The sequence below is a fragment of the Poecilia mexicana genome, unplaced genomic scaffold (genome assembly GCF_051168715.1).
Source record: "Poecilia mexicana isolate PSO_F unplaced genomic scaffold, ASM5116871v1 scaffold_3, whole genome shotgun sequence".
Lineage (NCBI taxonomy): Eukaryota > Metazoa > Chordata > Actinopteri > Cyprinodontiformes > Poeciliidae > Poecilia > Poecilia mexicana.
In genome coordinates this window covers 29,520,465-29,547,456 of record NW_028263372.1, presented here as the reverse complement: position 1 = coordinate 29,547,456, position 26,992 = coordinate 29,520,465, and the positions used below count along the sequence as shown (strand labels likewise).

At 38.0% G+C, this 26,992-nt stretch overlaps 1 protein-coding gene across 1 annotated transcript in view; it reads left to right on the top strand.

Moving 5' to 3' along the window:
* Positions 1-2,650: 2,650 nt before the first annotated feature.
* tox3 (TOX high mobility group box family member 3) overlaps positions 2,651-26,992 on the top strand; it is a 49,916-nt gene continuing 25,574 nt past the window's right edge. Inside the window, exon 1 of the mRNA XM_014980555.2 lies at positions 2,651-3,550. Coding sequence (XP_014836041.2) covers positions 3,449-3,550 — 102 coding nt within the window. The 5' untranslated portion in view covers positions 2,651-3,448. The remainder of the gene's footprint in view (positions 3,551-26,992) is intronic.

Sequence of the window (26,992 nt, the reverse complement as noted above, 5' to 3'; positions counted from 1 at the left end):
TGGCCACACCCTCAACTCAATGTTTACACTCTGCACTTTATACATGAAAATGCACTTTACACTTGTGAAAATGGCTGCCGACGCTCAGCTGTACAACAGTACATCTTGTATCTCAGAGTCAGAGTAAGAAGAAGAAGAAGTGGAGCCTCAACCATCCAGGATGGAGTGAGGGGTTTCTGGGTTTCTTAGTACCAGTTGTACAGCGCATCCAGCAGTAAAACCAGCTTACCACACGTGCTGGAACTCCAAAGGGCTGGTTAGTGAGATAGTGCCCACTCCTTTTCTAATCTGACTTAATAATCAGAAGGGTTCTGAAAGGCCCTTTTTCCAGACACCAAAAACTATTAACATTGCCAGAAAAATGCTGGGTTGTTTTTGAAGCAATTAGATTGATTCAGAAGCAGTAGAGACCCAAATTGAAGCCCAACAGAATGCAAAAAGTACATTTTGCATAATAGGTCCCCTTTAACTCCTGTCTTTATCTGTAGATTTCTTGCTGCAGTTATGCTATTTCATATATTTTTTAGTATATTTATGGCATCCAAGGTTTTTAGCTGCAGGGTCAGAGCTAAACCAGTTTGTTAAATCCATCACTGAAATTTGCAAGTGGTTCACAGTGTCAACTTCATAGAGGAAAGCAAACTGCAGTATACTGTATTTACTGCAATATTTCAAAGATTAGAAATTGCACTTAAATGGTCAAAATAATAATTGATTCCTGGAAACACACTGATCAAGCAAATGACATACTTCCATTGAATGCAAAAATGGTGTCATACTATTGAAACTGAAAACTGAAACCTTGTTCTACATGATGACTTCATTTCCAGTGTAATTACTATAATGAAAAGCCCTGATTGGTAAAAACTAACCCAGCCAAATATGTCAGCTAAAAACACATCGTCTCACACAGAAAGAATATCCAGGCTTCTCTGCTGAAATACAATCATACCCTGTATATTGATTTTTACAGCATTGCACAAAGATAGTGAAGAAGGAGACACAGATGAACCCATGGCTCCTGGAGCATGTTTTATTTTTGATTGCTCAAAAACATGGGAATGTCGGTTTCAGTAATGTTTGACATCCACATTCTTTGGTTATAAATGTAGTAAAAATAATATGCAAATGACGTTTATGCGTTTGTTCACAAGGATCGAAGTAATTAAAGGCACAAAAATGACGATGGTGGTACCGTCGCCACAGTCAGAAACTAAACTACACTGCAACGTTGGTGAAGAAATCAGCTAATAAATGTCAACTACTCTGATTAAAAATAAAGACTCAAGATTTTTTTTGTTTGTTGTCACAACTAAGACTTGATAAGTATACCACAAAGTAGGTTTAGTAAAGTTAAGCTTTCCTCAATTCAGTGTAAACAGGTGGTTATAGTTTTTTGTTAGCTCAAGGTTTGTGCTTGATGTTCACATTCGCTTGTGTTTCATGCTTCATTTCACATGTTCTCTGTTGAAAACACATCGATCCCAGTGAAGTTCTTGAAGAAATTGATCATCTCAATACTTCTGTTACATAAATAGTACACACTAAAAGAGAAAATAAAGAAGCTGTTGCTAAATTTTAAGATCTTAGCTTTGATCTTTCTACAGAATAAATTGTAAATATACTTATTTCAATGCATTGTTCATGATCGTCTTGGATGTAAATTCACATGCTTTTTTTCTTGGACATTAAATCCACAGACATTTTTAAAAAATCCTGTAAAAAACAAAAATGAGGCTACATGGTCAACTTCATTTATGGTTGTGATGGTGACGTGAGTCAAACAGCAGCTTCTCGCTTCGCGCTGTGAAGGGAATGACGCCTATCACTGAGAGAGATTTCAAGTCATCTGTGTGTTTATCACACTTCTGAGAATCATGCATGTTTAGGGTTGTTACTTGTATTCTAACATGTATTTGATGTTAATCTTGCTTGTAAGAGCATTGATTAAACACCAAAACAGTATAGTGTATGGTATCCATTTCTTTACAACATACTGCTGCAAAAACAAAAAATAGTTAGAAGCATACTGATGGATTATATTTATTAAATATTATAGTAGTTGATATACTTATGGCATTAGTTTATTTGCAGTAGACTAGTCTTCTGTATGCATGTAACTTGCTTTTTATCATGTAATTACTCAACTGTTATGTAGGAGCAACTGCATACAAAATGTTATATTTTGTAATATTGTCAGTACATTGTAAAACCTTTGGGATATTTAAGTCATTTTCCAGTATACCATTTGCACTCGTTTGTTTTTCCTCCCTTAAATCTAACAACAAGGTGCACTCTAGGGTTCACTTACTTATCACAGTCCAAATGTGCAGAATAAGCTAAAATATGTGTGCTATGGAAATTAGCGAGAACTGCTTGTTGAAGGAGCATCCCGTTTCTCTGTGGAATATTTTTCTAGTTCCTCAATTGGTGCAAATGGACTGGGAGAGTGGTATGGATGATCCTACGAAATGGGACACAGCCTAAATATTTAAATGTTATTAAGTGATAAAAGATTCACATATGTATTAACAGTAATCAAACACAACTTTAAAAGGGGACACAAGAATGATAGTCTGTAGCAGTAAGCCACTATGAACAGATTGGGAAAAAAAAGAGAGACGTTAATTGTGATTAATTTCCACGCCAACATGTCGCATGGACTTAAACACGGTGTTTTCATTGGGAGTGGCTTGGTGTGTTTGGGGAGTGGCTGGCTTATTCGCACATTTGCCTTGTTCATCAGCGGGACAGTCAGGTCAGGCAGAGCGGGGACACAACTTGGATATCCACTGTACTATGTCAGTAATTGCTTCATCTGTGGAGAGCTGCTCGCCTTCTTCTTCCCCCGAACCCAGCGCCCAGCAGAGGAGTTTATGCGGACAACAGACTCCCGTTTCCTTTCCACCAACTATTTTCTAAGTTGTTGGAGCGATAAACTTCTGAGAGGAGCATGAGCCGTATCTGAGTTCGCATCCGGTTTTGACTTAACTTTGCGCGTCTTGGAGCCACTTTGTTGCTGATTTCATTTATTTCTTTATTTTTTCCTGCGTCCAAAGGGGAGGGAGAAGGAGGTGGACTCGCGCTCAGTCGCCGGTCTCGTGGCTTCTTTGTATACAGCAGCAGCAGCAGCAGCAGCTGTGTGTAAATGCATGTTGGTGCACAGCGTCCGCCGCTCTGCTCCGTGAGCTTCCCGGGCTCCGTCCTACCTTCACGCAGGCTTCCTCAGACATGAAGCGACTGAACCAGGTGTAGAAGAGGAGTACGGAAACTTTACCTGTCCCCCTCCCGACCCCCCCCCCACCCCAGCTGCCGTGGTTATCCTCTGTCTCTCTGCCGCGCTTTCTCTCCATCCATCCCTCTTGCTCTCTCTGTCTATCTGAGCGCTTGGATTGTAAAAACGGCAGAAACAAGCAGGCTACAACTGCGCGCAGCTGCCTCACACGACATGGATGTAAGATTTTATCCGACTGCCGGAGGGAATTCTATCCCCGGAGATCCGTCAAACCTGGATTTCGCCCATTGTTTGGGCTACTACAACTTCAACAAGGTGAGAAATCCCGTTTTTTGTGCGTTGTGTCACCACGTTGGTGCTAAAACCTTCAGTGCATCCCGCTGATTAAAGTGCAGTTAATTTGATTCTTTAGAAGTTGCTCATTGATCACTTCCCTTCCTGTTCAGAAACTTTGTTGCTTGTGCATCGGTGAGGAAAACTGCAGGACAAGTGTAATGACGCAGTGTTACTTTTTTTTTTTTTTGGCCTCATTGCACTACTAAACTCTGACCACAGGGATATGATCCACAGTCATGGGCGCTGTTGCTTTTACGGTTTCATGTTCCTCAACATCAGTGAAGGATCATTGCATCAGCACCTACATTACAGTTACAATGTGATGAAAAGAAGACACTCTGTATCAAGTGTCAAATGAACTGCTCACTTTCATGACCCCCAGCATGATGCAACTAAATTGCATGGTACAGAAATATTTTTCTGCCCTTCAGCTATTTGCAGGGTGTTTAACTTGATGTTAAGTGTTTAACACAGTTGTTTTTAATGGGATTTTGCAGACACTGGCTTAAATTAACTATGTTGAATGGAATCATTGTGAGCAGTGCACTGACTTATGCTTTTATCTAACACATTATTTCAGCTGTAGTTTGGTGTGAAGGTTAAATACTGTAGAAAACAGTTTTAGCTATGTACGATTGTTTATAAACTAAGTTATTCATATCTCCAAATACACTGTTTTCATATTTTTGTTGCAGTTTAATTTGTAGTTATAAGTGTGGAATTGATAAATCCAGTTTGAGACAAAATACATGTTATCTGCCTATGATAAGTTACATATCTATCAGGGAAAGAAAACATTAGGCAAGGAATTATTCATACCCCTCGACAGATTTAGGTGTAAACTAATATTTTTAATTTGAAGTGGTCAAGCCAGATTTCTGACCTGACCTCATAGCAAACTTTGGAGGCACCTAGAGATGAGGGTGATGATACAGAGGCCTTCCAGACTCCAACACCTGGCTCTCATCCTCAAAGATAAACTCTCAAAATAGCAGTGGAAAAATCCAAAAAAGTTGGTCTGCAGTTCTACGAAGGTATTGTTGCTGTATTGCCAGTTACAATTTTTGTTGTAATTTATTATTTACGAGGCTATAAATCATTTTTGACATGCCACATCCTTGGAAAATTGAACTGAAACATGTCTGTTTTCTTTTTCAAAATTCATAAGTCAATGTTTTGTACTTGTGTAGAGAGATGCCTGCCTCATTTCCTAGCAGAAACATAGATAGATAGATATAGATAGATAGATAGATAGATCTTATTAGTAGCTAGTTAGAATAAAGAAAGTATTAAAATATTTACTTTTGCTATTATGAGAAGCAAAAATTACACACCTGCTGTATGTGTTTTTTATGAACAATAGTACCTTGTACATCTTCCAACACATCCTCTCACAACACACACACACACACACACACCTATGCACTACCCCCAACTCAAATTATTCAGCCCATTTCGTGCAGCTCTGTTTGCTGCTCAAAACAGTTACCAGGTTTGTCTCACGGTTTCATCAGCTCTTTGTCGTGTGGCCAAGTTGTCATATGTGCCCAGTTTCATCATGTCTTCATCACCACTGAAAAACTTTTAACCACATTTCTTTGTATTGGTATGCATTTTTAACCCCTGCTTGTAAATTCCTTGGGAATAGAGAGTTTTTATTTTCCATCTGTATCTGTAACTGGCCACAATGCAAAAGGAGCAAGGGTGGTGGGAAGGTGCTTATCCAGTATCTTTACACAGTTACACTGGAGAAAGAGGAAGGGAGAGTGCAAAGCATGTGTTCATGGTAATTACATTGCCTTTTCACATTCGGACAAATAGGCCCTTCTGCATGCGTCCTTCAATTTATGTGAATCAGTTTGCTGAAAGGTAGCACAAGGCAAAGCGGTTTGTCATCCAAAACTGAAACATTACTTCTTTAATCTACTTAAAAGCTGTCACAGCACCTTTGTTTTTTTTTTCTTTTTTGCAAACAAGAGAACTTTAAACTAGTTTTTACAGTTTTGATTTGAAAACAGGCACAACTCTCTTAAAATTCAGGCTCAGGAAATGTTCAGTTTTAATGGCAGCAGAGACAGAAGGGCCCAGAGGCACTTTGAAACATCAGAGATTCTTTTAAATTTACAGAAAAATCCAGCCCGAATGGCACAAACTTAATTAGGTGCTGCAGTCATGACTAATGAAGCTGCTGTTTTTTTTTGGCACGGAGATGAAGGGGAAACAGAGGTACTAGAGGGAAACATGTCACATCTTTACTCAGCTTATTAATGCTCATATAATAAATTGAAAAGGCAAAATATTATAGAGTTAAGTGTAGGATTGGAATATAAAACTTTGGTTTTTCCTTGAAGCTTTAGTGGGTTAGGCTGGAAGGAGGGGTTTTCATAAGAGTCCATTTCTATTGAACTACCTTATATTCATATAAAACATGAAAGAGCATACACCCTCACAGGAAGTTGTGTCATTTTCAATTTACCTGATCATGATTTCTTGTTTTTATTACTCCCTGGTTTCCGCTCATATCTTGTTTTTGTCAAAAAGTGTTATGATCATTGTGTGTGCGTGTGCTCGCGTGTGTGTTTAAACCTTCGGTTCTGCTTTGTCTTTGTCTCAGTTGTTTTCCTAAAGATGTTGTTTGTACAAGGCTGCTGAGGTTTTGTGGTTTATCCGACAAACTTGTCTGTCACTCAAAGACAAAGAGTTGGTTGGGTTTGGCTGGTTTTTCTTTAGAGTAAAATGATGCTGACTTTACTGCTTTCATGAAAGAGCCTCGGTGTTATTCTCAATTTTATGGCCATCTGGTTGTTTTTTCAAGGTTTTAATAATGTTTCAAATACTGTATCCATTTATTGCTGAGCTTTCATTAGCTCCAGGCGCCAAGAAATTACCAACAGATGTTTATATAAACTTTTCACCTGGACTGATCCACACTTCTGAGGTTTATTTGCAAAATGAGTGCCAGCACTACAGGGACAAAATAATTACTTTTTGCACTGAACTGACCAGGCTTGTTTTAATAACTTCATTGCAGAAGAATATAGACAAAAAGCTTGACAACCAGCTTAATAGTTTTTATGTAGCTGCCAATTTATTCACACCCATTTAACTTTTTTACGTTTTGTCAATTTATTGAACTTTATTGTTGTTCTGTGTGAAAGACCAAAATAGCATGTGATGTGGAAGACATAGGATAATTTGGGAAGCTTTTTATAAATAGAGAAATCTGAGATGTATGCATTAGACCCACCAGTTAGATACCTGAAAAGAAAATCCAGTTCTTCAAGTAGTCCTATAATTAGCAAATAGTCCTATGTGTAGTAGTAGTATAAATACAGAGGTTTTGTGAAGATGTGTTAGAGAATAGGAAAGTGGTTTGCATCAAGCCATGTAGGAGACTCAGTTAGCATGTGAAAGAAGGCGCTATGGTTCGATGGGAACTGGAACTTCACACAGGCTTTTTGATTCATGGAAGAAAACTTATTAGACGCTGCAAAAGGCTTGAAGTTGTGAGCAGAGGTTCATTTTCCAACACTAAACATAAGGCCAGAGCTACAATGGAGCGGTGCACAGCAAAGCATATTTATGAGTAAGAGTGGCCCAGTCAAAGTCCATACCTCAATCTAATCAAGAATCTATCTGTCTTAAAATTTGCTGATGATAGACAATCTTGCAAAGAAGATTGGGGAAAAAGTTCAATATACAAAGCTGGAAAAAACCCATCCCGACAGACTTGCAAGTATAATTGTAGGATAAAGTGTTTCTAATGAATCTTGAGTCAGGAGGCCTCCTTTTACAGGATTTGATTTAGGAAAGGGTCGGTTAATTACAATTACATAACCTACTTCAAATTGTTTATAAAAATATTTTCCATCCAGGTCCCTCTGGTCTGCTTAAACATAAAACCAAAAATACACGTCTGTGGTTGTAACAAAATGTGGAAAGGCTAAACAGAAATACAAACTTTTGCTAGGCATCCTTTGGAGTTCTGTAATATTATTTTTGGTGCACAGTGTTATCAAGAATTGTGCCAATGGAATAATAAAAAATACCTGTAATTTGTTCTCTAGAATTACATGCAACTCCAGGTAACATCCTTAAGTTTTTGCCCAACTCCATATTTGAACTCAGTCTTAATTTATAGCACTCTGCGACTCCACATTTAAGCAGATCCCTTTCATTTCTTAGTCTTTATTAGAATGGCAGATACTATGTCATTAGTATCCGCCATTCCCCTATAGTACGTACATATGGATTAAACATTTTGTGTACAATCACTACTAGTAGGAAAAAAGGTGTAATTTCCACTAATAATAAATAAAACCTTTAAGGAATGCTGCATGGTTATAGCTGTGGAAGACACAAAGGAAAAAAAAAAGAAGACCTTCTGACTAATTAATTTAAACTGCAAACCTGCAGTAAGGGGTAAAAAAGAAAGGTTGCTTCTCAGTAATGTGAGTTTCTTTCTGGCTACATCTTGCTTATTTGTTATTATTTCAATATGGGAAATAAAAAGAATTATTATTTATTTATTTTTTAGCAAGGGATCAACATTTTCTTACTACTTAGCACATTCTTTGTAGACTGGCTGTTTTTGTAACTTTGCTACTTAAAATTTAATTGCATGCTTTTGCTGCAAACAGATACAGCAGTTGCTCTTTTGACAAAGTAGCAGGTCAAGTTGTGTTTGCTGGAGTGCTAAAAAACACAAGCTGTTACAATTAGTAACCTCAGCAAGGCAAACAAATAAAAGGAAAGTCAACTTTGACTTGACAATAAGAAGTCTTTTTCCAGAAATGTTCCTCTTTCAGTACACTTGTTCAACTTCCTTTTAACCAAATGTAGACAATGTTCTTTGGTTAATTTATTTATGATGTACTTTGCATTTTATTGCCCACTTACATATGCTCTGAAAAACGAGCTGTGCTTTAAAATGACATGATGCATTTATCAAAGGAAGTTATTTAGTTTGTAAAATATACTGTCTTTAGAACAGTGGACCTTTTTTACAGACCTATAGGTATACAAGAGTAAAATTAACAATTTGTAAACAGATGTAGGGAGGGGTTTAAGTAGGAAGCTGAGTTACTGTACTTCACAACAGCAAAGCCCTGGGTTAAAACCTCTAGGGCTTTTTTTTTGTTTTGCTGTCCCTTCTGCTTCTGGAACAGGGAAAGGGTTAATCCTTTGCTCGACCAGGGGGCCATGTTCATCTTTCCCGTGTGCACAGCTGGTGCCATTTCATTACACACATTCTAAACATATCCAAACACAATGTTTAAGTGTGTGTGTTTGTGTGTTGAGGAGGTGGAGGGGTGTAACCTCAGAGGCTATCCAGTTTGTCCAACTGATGGATAAGACTCCAGGTGTGTGTTAAAGGTTCGAATGTCCCAGAATGGAAAAGCTGATGTGTTTTGCTGAGTCTTTTAATTGCAACTTGTCAGGGGTGTACATCAGCAGATTTATTGAGCACCAAATTTTCCCACTGAGACAAAAAAAAGGCGTTATTTTTAGCTTGGTGTGTCCATAGACACGTACTGTACTTGGAGATTTTTGCCTGTAAGAAGGAATTTCTTTGTATGGCAGACTGAACTACATCCATGTGTCCCATCATTACATGTTCACATTCTGATTACTATGAAAATCCTGCAGCTCTGCATACACAAGGCGTACTTTAGTCCACTGCGTTGATACTTGTTAAATTCTAAATAAATGGATGCATAAAGTCTTTAAGTTCATTTAAAGTTCTTATATGGAAACACTCTCAATTTTACTTAACAGTAAGGAGAACTGCAGAGGATATAAAACCACACTGACTGGTTTATTTATTAGGTGAGTGTGACAAAGGCAGTGGAATGTTAGACAGACATTGGGCATTACCCAGATCAGCACTCATAAAGACCTCCTGTAATCATGCCATCACTGCTCATAAATCCACTTCATTACATTTCCTCATGCATTACTCACTGTGGCTCATTTAAGCAGACCTCACACTCTGAAGCTGGAGACCAAAGAGCTTCCACATGGCTGAATGAGTTTACAGTTAACAGAAATCTTTTTTTTTTTTTTTTTTTTGGTTTAGTCAAATGTTCTTAGCTGATAATTTCATGAAAATCATTTCATCCTTTGGTCTTTACGAACGGTGGCAGGATGCATTTCTTCATCTACACTCCTTCAGTTTTATGAAGAGTTAGTTTTACACGTTCCACTGTGCTATTTTTCAGATGGTGTGATCAGGGTGTGTTCAATGACATCCAAAGAGTTCAGTTTTGGTCTCGTGCTATTCTTCAAGCATATCTCTGATCTGTGCAAAATTTCTATAGCAAACTTTAAACTCGCTCTAACATTCTTTTTTTTTCTTCTCAGAAGCAGAGTCTTGTGCAGTCAGAAGGCACAAAGGACTTTGCTGTTACACTACAAAAACACAAAATCTTACCAGGTATTTTGGTCTAGTTTCTAGTGAAAATATATTACATGTGAAATGACTAACTTAAAAGTCAAATTTCTCCAAAATATAGGAGTTTATTTTAAGTAAACAATTCCTTAATATTGGTTAAAACAGTACTGCTTCCACTGGTAGATTATTTCACTTATATTTCACTTCCACTGGCTTCACATCGAAAATGTGAAGCCAGTGGGATTTGTACTTTTTCACCAACATTAAGGAATTATTGACTTATAGCAAGCTCCTATTTCTTTCTGGACACGTGTAAGTTAGTTTTGTCTTATTTCAAATGTTCTGTCATCATCTTTATTTGCACTAGAAACTAGGCAATACTTGGTAATATTTTGTGTTTTTGCAGTGTTGGGTGCACTACTTATTGTTTTCATGGAAACGTCTTTACCTGCTAGATTATGACCACAACATTTCTCAATGAACAATTCAGAACTGAATATACAGTTTTGTACCCAGTACAAGCAGAATATTTTGCAACAGTAAGGTTTTAGAAGAGCTGGTTGGTTTTACCCATCATGAGAAGCTTCTTATGTCGTATCTTGGCACTAAACCAGTCGGTATAAATTTGCGCAGATTCAGCTCAGGATTGCCTTCTAAATACAGATAGATATCAGTTTGTTTGTTCACCTTTCATGCCATTTTGCTCCCTCAGTTCTTCATGCGTTCTACACAAAGTCCATTAATCTGTTTTGATTTACTTGAGTTATTCCTGACATGAGGTGACGTTCACTAGCTCAATTGTGTATTTACAGAGAAAACTATTGGTATGGTCCGTATTTATTTCCCCTGCTGTAAATTCTCACATTTTCACAAAAAGTGTTAAAGCTTCCTCCCCTTTAGAAGATGTAAAAAGGAACTTTGAGGAGAAGTTGTCATTTAGGTGGCAGTAGCTAAACTTAACCACATGACACAGTTCAGGTCAGTGGGGAGGGGCTTAGTTTTAGGATTTCATCAACTTTAAATGAGACTGTGATTCTACTTAACACAAATAACAAAAGCACTTGGTTTATGAGAGTCCTGCTAAGCCCTCTAGTCTGCATGTCACACAAATGAAAAAATAAATCTGCTGCTCTGGTTTGTTTATCTGGTAAGGTTCAGCAAATAATCTCCAGAACTAATTTCAAGGAGACATACATCTTTTAAATTCTCTGTCCAGTTAAATCAAAGCAAAACATGGGCTAGTTTTATGTTTCCACTATGATCTATTATTATGGTTTTCCATGTCTTTGACATTTCTGACTCATAATACAAACTCTCCATGGGCCCCAGGAAAAAAAAAAAATCAGCTTTTTCTCTGAATTAAGCAGTTTTCTAAAGGAGCAGTCAATCACTTCTGGTTGGCTGATTCAATAAGTGTTGTGTCCCTTTAGTGGTTAGCCTTGTTGTTAAGACCCATTCATTTTTAAAGCTTTTCAGAGTGGCAGCCATCCCATGTTTCATGGATCTAATGTCCAATTCTCTTAATGGGCTCACAAACTGTATCAAAACACTTTGCTGTTTTCCTTTTAACTTGACTTGAGCTTGTGGCTCTTTTCAAGCAGCCCAGACCACAAACAGATGCCATCCTTCTCACACAGTTTGGGTAATGCTTTCTAGCCATGATAACTTCAATTCATTGCATCTATTTTTATATTAGGTTATTTTCCTTTTGCTGTTCTGCCTCTTTATTTATTTTACTCTATTGTTTTTTCACTATATGCAGGGATTTTATAATATATGTATTAATTTCATATCAAATTTGTCTATGAAGTAAGTATTTCTCATAATTTCTTTCTATTATTCAAACTGTGCTGTTATTAAAATGAAGCAACGTATTTACAGAAATGTCCCTCACTGCATCAGGCCTTATTCTTGTAAATGTTCCTCTAATAAGAATAGTGCAGGCTGCAGGTGTGTAGTATTACATGTTACACAGTGTGATTAATCCTCTCTCTTTTTTTCTCCTTCTCCCTCCCTCCCCCTGCATCACACATTCCCATAATGCAGCTTGTTACCAGGTTGCACTAAAACGGCCTACAATAGCAGCAGGTGTGCAAATATCCCTCAGACCCATTGGACAAAGAGCTTAAATAATGCGGGTAAACAAAACTTTTATTTGAATGCTCAAATAGAAGGCATGTTGAAACAACTTGCCTCAGGGTTCAAGGAAGATTACTTTCAAACAGAGCTTGTTTATGACATGTACTGGTGTACATGCAGCTGGAATAAGTATGTGTAAGTCATTGTTAGTGTATGGAAGCTAAGTTTTATGACATTAATGTTTCACTGCCCCCAGAGATGGGAAATTGAGTTTGCGACTTATACAGGAGTCACACTTAAATCACAAAAACAAGGTTTGTTTTAAATCTGCAGACTTAAGATTCACTTGGCCTCCTGATCTGGGAGTTGAGACAATTAGCAATCTGCATCTCATTTATTAAGAATCGAAAACAAGTTGGTAGGTTTAGCTCATTCCAGTGAATGATTCATACTGTGGGAGGAAAAGTATTAAACAGCTACCGGGTTTGTCTGTTTTGATTTAATGCTAACATTGATTAGCATTTGGAGCATGTAAGTAACAGACCGCAGCTTGGATAGAGATGTGCATATATTTAATTTATAAATCAGCAACATTGGCAGACTGTGGACCATTACTGACTAATAGCTGTTCACTCTTTCTGTTGCAACAAAATAGTGACCACAGAGAAGTCTGATTTCAGTGCTTCAAAATAAAAGCACTCCCTGTTTGAATAATCCAGAAATAAATCTTATTAAGTTAGGAGCACCAGTTTTTTAAGTGTTATTTAAATGTTTTTTTAAAAAATCTTAAAAAGGTTATAGATTTATGTGTTAAACTGGACTAGATGTTATGTGTATAAATAACCTACATACATACATGGAATTAATGACATGCATCTTAAATGAGAATTTGTTTAGTAATCTGTTATAACTCAAAGTAATTAGATCTACTACATTTTTATTTAAAGCCGTTTTACTGTGATACAGAGAAACTGTGGTATTTGTGCTCAAAGTTTTCATATTGTGTGAATATCATAACGGATGCCTCATAAACAAGCTCTGAACCTGAACTCTTTTTTTGACACACAGTCGGTGTACTAGTTGTCAAAAGTATTTGGTACAGTTGTTACAAAGACACCCGGGGGGAGACCACATATTGTGTGGTTCAGCCGGTCTGTCCAGTGGTGAAAGAATAACAGCTGTTTCTACAGGAATGTTTGCAGTTAATGCCGTGGTTTGTCAAAAATGTATCGTTTGTGTAGAACAAGGACAAACGAGTTTAATAATAACTCATTTGTCTTCTCTGTAATTCACTGCCCCCCTTTCTTTCCTGCTTAGTCAGGAATTTATCACCAGTTTTACAACCTTTTGGCCCATTTCACTGCCTAAAAGTCTGGTGTTTGTGCAGACTGTGTAAACCTGACCACAAGGCACAACAGGCTGAACTTTTTCAATATTGATCTAAGATGGCAATCTTTCCCTAACCCCTCACTGAGAGCTTTTTACGAGTCCCTTAGCCACAAATATATTAAACATACTTGATTTGTCAAGACTGTGTCCTCTAGGGAAGACAAATGAAAGACGTTCTACGTTATAAAAAACACAGGTGACTCATTGTTCTTACATAATTCTTTTAGTTATAATTGGCCATCAGTTGCCCTTGGTTAGATGAGCACGGCTCTCAACGTGTTACTGAAATAACTCTTCTTTGAGATTTTCCATTTGATGAAAAATCATGCAGTATTCATGAGTCTCTCTAGCTTTTATTCACTTGCACAATCAAAAGGAACAATGCACATGGCCGCAGTGAAAGCGCTTGCCAGATATCAAAGGTGCATTCCCTGAAACCTCGGCTGGGAGTACGAATGAGGTTCATGAGATTCTTGCGCCAACTAATATTTTCGAGAGTTGTGGTCGGGGCTTATTCACAGCGTGGCCTTGTTTGCTGTGTGTTTCTGCTGGCTTATGAACTCTCACATGCGGTCATACTGTGGGATGGCAGCAGTAGAAACGAGATCAAGGTCTGTGAAGCCTCAGCTTTGGCATAGTTTCCTTGACTGGACAGCCACTCATGGTTCTTTCAAATGACATTCTTTCCATAAAAACTGATCTACATCGAAACCACTGACTGGTGGTGTACCTTTATAGTACCTGCATAACCTTGAAAAAATGTTCCTTTCTTACATAGGTGTCACCAACATTTTTCTAACTCCTGCTGGTAACAAGAGGGGGGAAAAGACTAAAGAAGCACTTTGTTTTAAAGGTATTTCAGGCAGCTGATTAAAGTGGTAAGTTTCAGTTAACCAAGGTTAACTGTCTACAATAAACCACTTGGAAAATAATGACACTACGCATGGTTTTATGAAGGCTTTTGGCTGCTCAGCTAAGCAGTTCTGACCTTCAGCAGTTCCACCAGCTACTCAGAGCGATCCTTCTGCACCCGTGTGGTTTTCAGACTCCATTAGGTTCTGATGTGAATCCAAGAGAGTGGAACTCTGTGTTTTAAAATATGGTTTTGTCAATGAAGTGTCACCCCATATTCAAGAGAGTCGTATCCAGTTGGGTGTGTTGATATCTTTAGTCATCATAGAAAGGCCAGTATCAGTTTATACAAAGTTCTGTAAAAAGTGCTAGAAGTTTCATACCGTCTCCACAGTGTAACATGTTTTCAATAAGATGCCAGAGAAAGCGCTGGACTCACCAGAGATTTCTCTGACTGTATAAAGCAGTGATACTCTTCCCTCAACTGTTGCTGTGCACTGCTGGACAGCAGGGGAGCTAGATTTCCCTCAAACCTGCAGAAAAGAACATTTTTTATTTTTTTTAATTTTTTTATTTGCCGGTAGTAAAAAATGTTGACTGTCAAGCATCAACCAATCACTCTTATTGAGGTAATGCTGGTGTAAAACTACAGTTGGCTAGCTGTTTTAAATCAAAGCACATAGATCTTGCACCATATGTATTTTTAATATATTATTTAAACTAAATCATTGTGACACAGGCATAAGAGATGACTTTAGCACTTTATGATTTTGGGGTTATAAATAATTCTTAAATTCTTTTTGAATTTTAATCTTTGCTTAGATAATCACAGATTATTGACAACAAACAGCCCAAGTACAGACCTGTTTTAAATGAAAGCACTTATATCTTGTATTGTATTTGTGTTTAATATATTTATCTTTAAAGATATCCTTACATAGAAATTTAAACTACTTTGAAAAATTAACCGAGTTTACAGTACTATTTAATAATTAGGACCAATAGGAATGTACGTAGGATTGAAATGAAATGTTTTTTGTAAAGTGCCTTTAGACGACATTGGTTGTGAATTGGTGTTCCATAAATAAACTTCAACTGATTTGAATTGAACTGTCTTAACACTTTATTACAGTGAAATCTGTGTATCTTTCAAAGTTATTAAACCGTAAGAATTCTGTATCTCACCTATTTAACAATGCAGTCTACTAAAACTCAAATCAAAACGGCTACAAATGTTCTCAACTCAGCAAAAGACCACTAAATTAAGTTTCTGTTAGAATTCTGTGAATGATATTTGGTCATCTGTTTTAACTTCGAAGCAGGACATATGGACAGTTCTGAAAATGGCAGTATGTTGTATGGTTGGATTTTTTTTTTTTTAGATTGTAGCACATATTGAAAATTGGCCTCAGTCTCCAGCGTACAATTACCAAGCCCATGTCTAGCTTGAGATATGTTGGACGTCTTACAAAACAATAAAACTACTTTTTTTGTTTTGCAGCACAGTATGGTATCAATCCTTTATGTTATAAAAATCAAAGTTTCCTAGTAATTGTAATGGTAAGCTGTTTATTTCTGTCAAACTGCAGAGTGAGAGGGGTAAACACATAAAGTGTTTACTTTTAATTATCAATTCAGCTGCCTGGAGGTTGTATTTGAAAACCGCTGATACTGAAATAGCTTTTTATAATGGTCTGCAAGGATTTTGCTAATCAGTGCTATTTTTGTGCTGTGTAGGTGGGCTTGGCTCTAAGCAGAGGTGCATGCATGGAATAGGTTGGGCGATTCAGGCATTACCTAATGCACAGAAGCAAACTCTTAAAAGCTTAATTTTATTACCCATGTATTTCCATTTAATTGTGATGAACACGCTTGAGCATAAGTTTGCAGTGAGATAGGCAGTTTGCATGGTACTAATGTAGCTATTGACATAGATGACAAGCAGAGAGACAGCCCAGTGTACAGCATCACTGCTGAAGTTTGCATACATTTTCAAAAGAGTGGATCCCCAACAGGAACTAATTAACTAATAAAAATAATTGCCAGCTTCTTTCATTCATCACTACAGCCTCTCATAACAGGCAAGCTTCAAGCAAAAAGAACAAAGTCGTACATAAATCAAAGTAGTTTCCTTTGCCAAGCCAAAACCCCCTGGGAGGCACCTTGGTGCTTAATTAAAATCCAGAAGGATCATGTTTTAAGTGTAGGTGAGCGAGCACTGAATAACAATGACAAACAATGCCCCAGAGCATTAGTTGTTTAGTTTGCAAGAGAATAGCTGTATCTTTGTTTTATTTTGTCCTTCCCCTGTACAAAATAAATGAGATTTAATGTGAAAGAAGAAAGCTGTTTTCAGAGCAACGTGGCAAAGGGATTTTTGTGAGCATAGCCTTCACTGGCTCCATGAGCTCTGAGAACCAGCACTGACATTATAATCTTATAATTACACATTCAGGATTAGAATGAAAAAGCTCATTATTAGACATTATTTGATGGCTTACCCTTTCAGCTCACTGTTTATCAAGCCCACTTTAAGCCTTTCAGTTCCTCATGCATAGAAACCAGCTGCATTATTTACCTTGATGATTGTGAAGAGTCACCTACAGACAAAATAAACTTGAAAATAGAACAATTATAAATAGTTTTTTTTTCCACACAATCTTATTTTTTATCCAACATGCTTTCAAAGCTGAATGAAATTTGTCCACTTACAGTAGTCATAGAATAAAGATATTAAACCAGCAGTTGAATAACAGAAATATGAGCTAAATTAGAGCTATACAGAATACTGAATTTCATGAATCTAAATGCACATTATGTAATATTACACAGACTAACTTTAAAGGCGGTAAAGCTCACAGAAAGTAATGAAAGTCATAGTTATGGGGAAAAGGAGATGTGATGAAAACATTAGGCAAATCACAACCAAAGTAAACAATAAAATCCCAGCATCATCCTTAATCCAAACCTTCATACTATTATTAGACATGAGCCAATACAGGTAATAAGAAACAAAGCAAAGCAGAGTAGCTTTTGCCATGATGCAATTAATTGCACATTTGTTTAAGGATTCATTCCCGCCAGCCCTGTTTGGTCCGCTTTAATCAAACTCTAGTTCATTTGTCTAGGAAGTCCGGTTTGGTTGGGGAGGAGTGAATGAACTCGGATGAGGACCAAACAAGTGGTCAAAAGCGTCCTGCTTTTTTTATGCAACATTCTTGTTGTGGTGGTTTTATGAATGCTGTACAGCACTTTGGTGAAATTATGAATAAATTGACATTGACACTGACAAAACAAATGCATGAGGTTTGTTTTTTAGTTCAGTGGGACAGCACCACCACAGGTTGAACAGGTTTTTCAAAGATTGTGGTATGAAAGTGAATCGCACCAACTAAATGTGTAACAAATGGTGCGATTTTGGTCCCAGTATAACCAGGACAACCAAACTTGTAAATATAAGGTAAATATATTGGTAGAAATACATATTATTTTACAAAGCAAAAAGAAATGGAACAAAAGTCATTTTGGTTACATATTTAAAAATTTTCTGAAAATTATTTCATTTAGCAGGACTGACTTTGAAAACTCTTAAAATACTTACAAGTATGTGTGTTTTAGAATACTTTTTCAAAATTACTTTCAAAGATATCTGTGTTTCTAGTGGATTATGTCTGATTTTTAACCTTGGTGAAGTACTTTCTTTTACATTTGACTGTATGAAAATTACTCTATATATAGGTTCATTGACTATGTTGGATTTCTTTGGCCTATCTCCATATTTTATTGCATGTCAGCAGTGGAAGTGATATTTGAATTGCCAGATCTGACATTTCTGCACTGCCTGCTTCCTGGATTTTTGCCAGAGATACACTCAGAAATGATCAGATGAAACAGGATGAGCAGGACAGTTGGAATATAAACTGTCCTGCATTGAACTGTCTCTGCAAGCGTCATAATTCTGATCTGCTTTGGCTCATTGCTGAAGTTAATAAAAAGAGAAGCACATTTAAAAAGGAGAATGTGTGCAGTTGTCTGGAGGAAAAGAAAAACCCTCTCCAAAGTCAAATCAGCTCAATTACAAAACTCCGGAGAGCTATCCCCAAGCTACCCTTCCATGGGCTAATCAGTCACAGCAAATTGTAGAGGTGAATATTTCAGGCTCTGCAGATTTGAATAAAGACATGATGATTATTTCACCATTGTGTTGTACCCTTGAATAAATTTCTGAGGCCATCAGCTGGAACCTGCATAAACTACAAAATTCCTGATCTAAGAAGGAAGGGGGGGAAAGCGGGCAAGGGAGTAAAGCAAACACAAGTGCTGTCAGTCAGTGTGGTGAGCTAATTGGGTCGATCTCTTTAGTGGAGATGAATGAAGAGATTAACTCTCCCTATGTGTCCAGTGAATCTCCCCCTCTGGCTCCAGGTAAATTAGCCGATGACAAGTTGACTGTGGGAATTCTGTTCCTCACTCCGACTTAAGGCAGCAATCAGTATGTTCCAGTGACTCTGCCTGGTATTACAGTAAAACAGTTTCTCATGATTGGTTTTTGTTCATTTATGCTTTTTTATTGCTAATCTCTGTTTACGGGTTTTCTTCACAAACTCTGACCAGAAAATCTCGTTATCTTGCATGCATTCGGATCTATTTCAACCTATGCATGCAAGACGTGGCAGTTCCTGATGCTCCCTGCAGACTATGTGCACTGGCAGAGTATTGGTGAAGCAGGTCAAACCAGACTAATGAAGACAGATGAAGAGTGATGGGAGAACATGTGCACAGGAAGGTGCAGCAGCACAGCAAACCGGGCTCAACTCTCATTTATTTTAGTGGAGAAACTCACAGCATGGTCCTAAAATAGAGGTCAAGGCTCAAATACAGAAAATGTGACTGACCCCTTTCTTCAGCAGAGGGAAATAGGATAAAAGTACTCAAAAGGAGCCTCGGTCAAAGGAGCAAATCAATAGCACTAGGAAAATGGGGATGTACACAGAAAATTTATAACCGACTGTGCAAACAGCTTTTTGTCATGTATTGTATTACAAGACTTGTTTGTGTCTTTATTTGGAAACTAATGATTAAAATAGCTGTTTTTGACTCTCCTCACACTGGCGGTCATAAAACAGAAAACATTTTGGATCTTACTTGTGTTCTCCACATGTGAACTCTTTGCTACCTCCCCTCTTTCTTTCGTTTTAGGAAGACCTATTTCCACACGCCGGGGCTCCAGATTTCCTTCTGCTTTGATCTCCAGCCTGTCGTTTTACACAGAGTAAAGGCATAGTTGTGAATTATGACAAAAATATGTCTATTGTTTCTTTGTTCTAAATCTCCATAACTGTCACCGCAATGATATGGGATCAAAGCTGAAGCGTCGTGTTCACTGTTATTTAAATCTGGTGTCTTAATCTGAAGAGTAAAGTAACATTTAGGGTTTAAATACTGTTAAAAACACCAGAGAAGCACTAAGCCGGATGGCTGCTGTCAGGAGAAAAACAATGACTGTAACTCAACAGCTGTCAGGTTTGCTAATGATGTCCTGGTGCGCTGTCAATCTAGCAGATGAACGGACAATAGTATGCCAAGGAGAAAATACTTGAAACAGCTAATTGCTTCTAAGAGCTCACTCAAGCATTCTATAACTACTCTGTGTTCACAGATGTCTTTTCCAGCTGCTGTTTCATTATGGACCTTAAAGACATTACAGACTAAATGCATTTTTTTTTATGAGCCTTCGTTGCTCAACTTCAAGTATTTATGATCATAGGTGCATTACTGCAGCCACCGCTGACAGAAAAAAGGAAACATCTAAGGATAGCATCTGTATTCCATCTAAGCATAGCAACTGTATTTGTGCATCTTCATTATTTAGCCTAATTTCCTCCCGTCATTCTGTTAATCTTTGCCAACTTGTTGATTGTCAGTTTGGAGGCACATTTCTGGAGACGAGCCCGAGAGTATTTGCAGCCGGACCTCTGTCAGTAGTGCCAAGCAACACAGCCACAAATTGGAATGTGGTACAGTTCTGGGAAAGTAGCCAAGATTTAAATTAGACAATAACCTCTGCTCTCTCTATATTGCCTCTCTTTTCCAGCTGCAGGCCCAGCTATTTGTTTAATACAGTCAGCCCTGTAGTATATAATAGACTGATATATGAGTCACCGCTCAGCAGTTTGTGCTTTTCAGATTTATAGAGATTGAACAACGGGCCAGTTTGTGCTTACTTTGGTGCTCTGTGAGGAATAACAGGAAAGAGAAAGTTGCACAGCAGCTTGGAAAGTAAGGAAGGCCCGGAAGTCTGGTACAGGATTCAATCATCTGGGTTACAAGGGAAAGAGAGTTAAGCAGACTTCTAGCTGGCTGCACACATAGCTGCAAATTTATTTTACAATTGTCTGTAATATTTCAAATCCTTCCTTATGTTGGTTTTAAAATGAAATTTAGACCTAGTTGCTTATTAAAAACTTCAAATGCGGACCGATTGGGCTAATCCTGGGCCATAAAGATTTTTTGATTTTGTTCCTTTTGGACTATAACCCAGTAAAGAGGGAAACAATTTAGCAGAGTCCTTTGATCAAAATATGAGTTATAAATCCAAGAGAAGATGATAGATGGGAACACATTCGGAATTACTTTTTCCAATCACGCATCACAGAATATGTTCCAAACCTTCATCCGACTATCACTAAATTGAAAAAGTGCACCAAAATACATGCAGTTTGTAGACCAAAAAGGGTGGAAGTTTTTATTTTAAATACATAGGAAAAAAATCTGATCAATGTACTTGTTGATCACCAATCAAAAGGAAACAAAGAAAAAAAATGTCAAATTCCAATATCTGGCTGATTGAGTTGTCCATCTGTACTCTCCATCATACAAGAGATAGAAAGATCCATTTCTGGTGGTTTTGTCTGCTCTAAAACTTACAACATAACATTTTATTCACAAAATCACATATAAGTCTTCCACTGACTTCACAAGATAAGAAATAGATGGCTGCTCTGAGTTCATCACTAAAAGCTCTTGACAGTGCACATTCCCAAAGCCATTTATAATGAGTGCATTATCCAGTAGTGGCACACAGGGAATAGGAAAATGCATCAGGGCTGGCGGAGTAGTGCAAGAGAGGACTTCAGCTTTCAGTTGAGCTTTATGTGGATCTAAGTCCCAGAGCTCATAAGAACCTGACAGATCAAGAGAAATAGCATCATGGCCACTAAAAACAAACCTGCTCGTCTTCTTTTGTCCGATATCTGGGCATACAACTTTTACATATTCGGTCTCCTAACTGCACACCAGCTTCTTACATTTGAATAGAAATACAGGAAAGGATGCTTCATTTAAAGTCTACACCTTTACCATCTAGGGCTGGTGAGAGTAAACAGCCCTGAGAGATGGCTTAACAGTTAAAGGAAGACAACATCGGCAAGCCGAGCCTTTTAGATGCCGCTTCCTCAAGAGCTGTGTGTCCATGAAATAGCAGCCTTTGTGAGGAAGCTGCACCATGTTTCTGAAGCCCTCTCCATCACCAGAGCCCCTTTGTGGCTGTGGGCCAATGGCTTTGCACCCTGCTAGATCAAAGATGGAACCCCATTTAGCTCGTGCTTTCTTTTAGGATTTGCTCTTAAGAGTGCAGAGCAATTTTAACTGCGAGGGGAAAAAAGCCGGATGTTGGATACCGACCTGCATAGTAGTGAGACTGCAGGGCCCATTCTACTAGTCCATTATGAAAAATATTGAGAGCATCTTTGTTAGAGCTGCATTTGCAAGGCTTAAGCTTTACAGAGAAAAAAAAGCAAGAATTCTGGTAAAGATGAGTGTTTTTGGTATGTTGAATTGCAAGAATATATACTTTTTTATGGCGTTATCTGGATAAAACCTGTGTCAGATAAAATACAATATCTAAAGAATCAAAATAACTGCAACTAAAATCCTCTATTAGAAAGTGAGCTGCCAATTCATGGAACAAATCAGAGCAACCGGGTCAATAGTGAACTCTTCTCTTGTGCCATGATAATATACAACATTTTCCCGTGGTAACCAGTTCTGACAACCTCAGCTCTTTTTGTTCATTATTCCTCTAAACACACAAGCTTTTTTCAGAATTCTGTTTTGACTCTGGGAACAGACATTTGCAAACTATTCGCAGAGCGTAAACCATACTAGGTGTTATATTTAAACACAAACACATGCATTAAAATGCAACAGTGCAGGAAAAGATTTATGTGTAAAAACCACCAAAAGAAAAATCTGTAGACATGCAAGGATAAGAATTTAACAGTGTCATATAGAGAATAATAATATACATTATTTCAACATCCAGGCAAAATGATTAGAGAATCCAATATGTTCTTACATAGAACAAGAAAAAATATATATTCCTAAAAATATAATCAGCTTTTTCCATTTGAGAAGGAATCACAAAAGTTAAAAATATACATGGTGAAGATTAAGGGTCATAATATGGATCTCTTAATTAACTTCTTTGGATAATAGAAGAAAAAACAAAAATGAATTAGTGATAGTTTAAATAGAGCAGAGATCATAGGCTCTAATCTGGGGCCCTGAGGAACTTTGATTGGTACTGAAAGAAAAGAGACGGACCCGATTTGATGAGTACTGTGTGTCATTTGAAAACCATATGTTGATGATTTTGTTTGTTTATCAACTGTGTTGAAAAGGAAAAGAACATAACCTGTCACTTTAACGTTTTTAATGAGATATATACACTCTTTTAAAAACTTTAATCGACCAACATGTTCGAAATGATTTGCTTACAGTTATTGTAGCCTTTAGATTCGTAGGAATGTGAGGACTATGTGCTTTGCAATGGGACATTGTGTCCATGCCTGTCCCCTTCAGTAGTTGTCTCGATGACTAAATGCTTGAAAAAAACAAGTACCATTTGTTTGAGCTTGAATTTAAGCGGCTTAGCACACAATAGGCCATTACCGGATTAACATCAGCATGTGTTGTCATCGAGTGATTCATAATTTACTAATATTAGCAGCTCTGTGCCTAAATGTTCACTTACAGAACAAGTAGGAAGGCTTTACTCTGTTGATTCTGAAAGCATAATGAATCTCAAGAACTGCTATTAGATTTCAGTGTAAATGCCCTCGAGTCAGTGTTTCTCAGTGAACAAAAATGTCCTTTAAGAAACTACAAGATATGACTTTGTGCTAACAGTTTACTCTCCTGTGATTGGCAGTCTTTCTGCCTAAACCAATGTGGGAGGCCATGCAGGAAAACTTATTCACAAGCAAATCTTACTCAGAAATCCTTAAAGTGACACACAGATTTCAGCAGTGCCTTTCACTCTGGTTTGTTTACTGCTGCTTGTTATCACTCTTTTACACCGTGTCTTTGTTGGATATATTTTTAGCCCCATGGAACGTGCTGAACGCTCAGACTATAGTTTGCCTTTCTAAAGTCTTTCAGCAGTGCCATAATGACTGGAGAGCCTGAAAAAACATAATGCATATTTGCTGAGCTGTGAAATAGCTTGTAAGTTTTTTTTTTCTTTATTTTGATAGTTAGGCTTGTAATTTTGGTTGGCTATACAAACTTAGGTTTATGCATCGTGACCGAAATATAACGCCTCTGTTCCATGTAGAGCAGTTTGAAGCCCTACTTTTGGGTTTTGTGCAGGGTAGTTCCATGATATGTCATATTTGAGGGAAATCAGTGATGGCATGTTGCAGCTCTTACTGGAATCACATTGGACATTTTCAGATAAACAACTTAATAGAAACTGCATAGTTCTGAAGGCAGCTTTTGTTTTTGAGGTTTGCTAACCAGGAAGCATTAAGGGAAGATGTCTTCCGGTTTCCCCAGGATAGGTTTGTTCTAGGAAAGCAAGCTGCCATGACACTATTTGAGGTCACAGTGGTCTGTGTGGTGTGCACAGCTTGAACAACTCTGTCATCAGTTTAATTCAGATCTCACGTAAGACTTTCTGCACTGCTGAAGTAGTACTGACATTTAGAGGCAAAGAAAAAGCGAGATGCTTACAGTGAACTTCCCCTCAGTGGCACCTTGTGTTGTTGACGACCAGCAATCCTAATGGCAGAAGACAGTACTGGGCTGGGGGGAGTAATGATTTTAGCTTTAAACTGAATTACCAATCGATCGGCCTGCAGATTAGAACTCAGCTTGCTGTAGACACGTGGAGTCGCTTTACAAACTGACCGCTACACACATTTGAGGGAATATATCTATATCCCAGTTTGGGCGCTGCATGCGCAAGGGCCTGCAGAGCGCAAAAACGCCTTGTGATTGTCATAGAGGTGTCTGTGCTGCATTAGGTTGTAAATATTAGTTGAGAATTAAACTTTTCCAGTGGCTAGAACAATGGCTTTGTGATGGACTCAAGTGACTAACTGAAAACTAACAGCAGGCCAAGCTTTGACGGAAATTGCATAAAATAACACAAAGCAAACGGCCATGGGTTTCCCTGGATAGAGGGCCCGGTTTTAACTGTGGTGTTTTCACAGTCTTTTACTGAGGCCACTGGAGAACGTATTAGCACAAGTGTCATGTTCCAGGGAACACATGCTAGGCTGTGATTACTGGGCTCAAGCTGAACTGTAAAATCACTTGTCAGCAGTTGATTTGTTTCTGGAAAAAGCCTGGCCTCTTGATTGAATTAGTTTGGTGGTTTTCAGTGGGGAGCAAGAATGTGTCCAACTGTGTTACTCACTGACAGACAGCACTGATATTGTGACGTGTTGGTCATACTGTAAAACCAAGGGGAGTTTTGTTAAAGCTTATTTAAGAATTGGTATTGGAAGGAGGCATTTAGAGTATTTTTTGTCAGCTTGTGTTAAATAAAGTGGACCTTTTTGCTCCTGCAGTGTAAAAAAACCCGTCACATTTAGCCATATAGATGGGAGTTTGTATGCATGGAATGAGCTATAAGAGGCTCTTCAGGCATGGATTGTGCTGCTCTTTGTTGTCCAGTTCATGTTTACTGATAGGATCTGTGTGGTTACTCCATCATATTGAGGGTGAGATGGGGTCGTGTTGGTGCAATATTGCGTTCGCCCTGAGGTTGAAATAATTTTGTTTGCTGTAATAGCTGTAAAACACCTTATTTCCCACTGGACGTGCTTTCATACAAATATTTCTGTGCAGGGATTGAAAAAAAAAAAAAAAACAGAGCATCAAAACCACTCCAGCTGTAGTCAGAAACAACAAAAACCTAATAAATCTGCAACTTTAGATTGCACCTGCTCTGTCTGATAATGAATGACTGATGGTTTTGCAGTGATTCAGCAGTTGTGCATGATATTTTGAGTAGGAAAAGAAAATAATTTTCTGTGGATTTGAAGAAAAACCTAGAAATGTATATTCATGTCTTTCACTGCGCGGCTGCTTGGTTTATTCACTCTGTGTGTGTGTGTGTGTGTGTGTGTGTGTGTGCGTGTGTGTGATCATGCAGACACTGGAGTCTTTTCACATCAGGATCAGCGTCCATGTAAGCTCTTAATTCTCTCGTCTTAAACAGTTATAGAAGAAATGTGCTGCTGGTGCAGAAAGAGAAATAAAAACACTGACTGCCTGGCATTTGCTCTGCCATGTAGCCATGTCTGTCTCTCGGCTCGGCTCATTTTACAGAGAGCCTTTAGCTGCGAATCCACTCTGTTAATAAAACCCTTAAAGCGCCACTTTTCTATGGCTTCACTGGGATTCTCCTCTGCCAGAACAAGCAAATCAAAGCAAGAATGTGACATTTTGTTTTGTTTTTGGAGCAGTTTTTTTTTTTCTGTCAGTGCAAATCCTTGGATTTGTTCAAAATGTCCATTTGCAAAGCTTCTTCCAAGTTGGCATACATGCCGTTGTTTGGCCCCTCGCATGGCAGCCGGCACTCTCATCTAGCTCGTCACATCATTTTAATTACAGAGCCTTCATTGTCTGCGCTGACCCATTTTAGCGTCAGCTGCACAGACCCTCCAATCACACTTAATTTCTTCTGGCATTTGACTCAATCGGCATTGCTGCAAACATGAGCTCCGAGTGCCCCTCTCTCCGCCCCCCAACCCTCACCAGAAAGGAACTGAGAATAACAACAACAATCTCCGCTGCCTGCTCTCATTGCAGCGGCCGGACCTACATGGAGTGAGCTCTTTAAGATTGATAGCAGTGGCAGGGGACATTTCCTAGGATGTTACTCACCGTTCTCCAAGGAGATTGGGAGCTGCTCTTAAACAATCTTTGAAACACAGTAAAATATGACTCACACAGACAGAGCCCAGGGAGATTCACATCGCTAATTGGCACTTGGACTTAACTTGATTGTGTTTTCTCTAATGAAGCTAATGAGATTTGGATCAATGTCCATGCTTGCAATGTGTAAATTAGCCAGATCTCTTAATATGATGTTTGTTGTTAATGACTCATCACTTTTTGATTTAGGCACATGGATATGTTTAAGGTTGTCATCTGCAGAACTCAGTGGTGTGTAGCATGATGAGTAATTTAGCCGATAATCTGTGGCAGTTAATGTGATCATCAAATGTGATGGTAAAGCTCCAGCGTAAAAAAAAAAAAAAAAGTTTTACAGCAAATAATGAAGACAATACTGAGAACACATCAATGATTTTCTCAGTAGTTGTATTTTGAAATAAGGGTATTGACATGTAATTCACACCATATTTCTGTAACAACCTGAATGATCAACACAAATGAAGACATAATTTGTCACA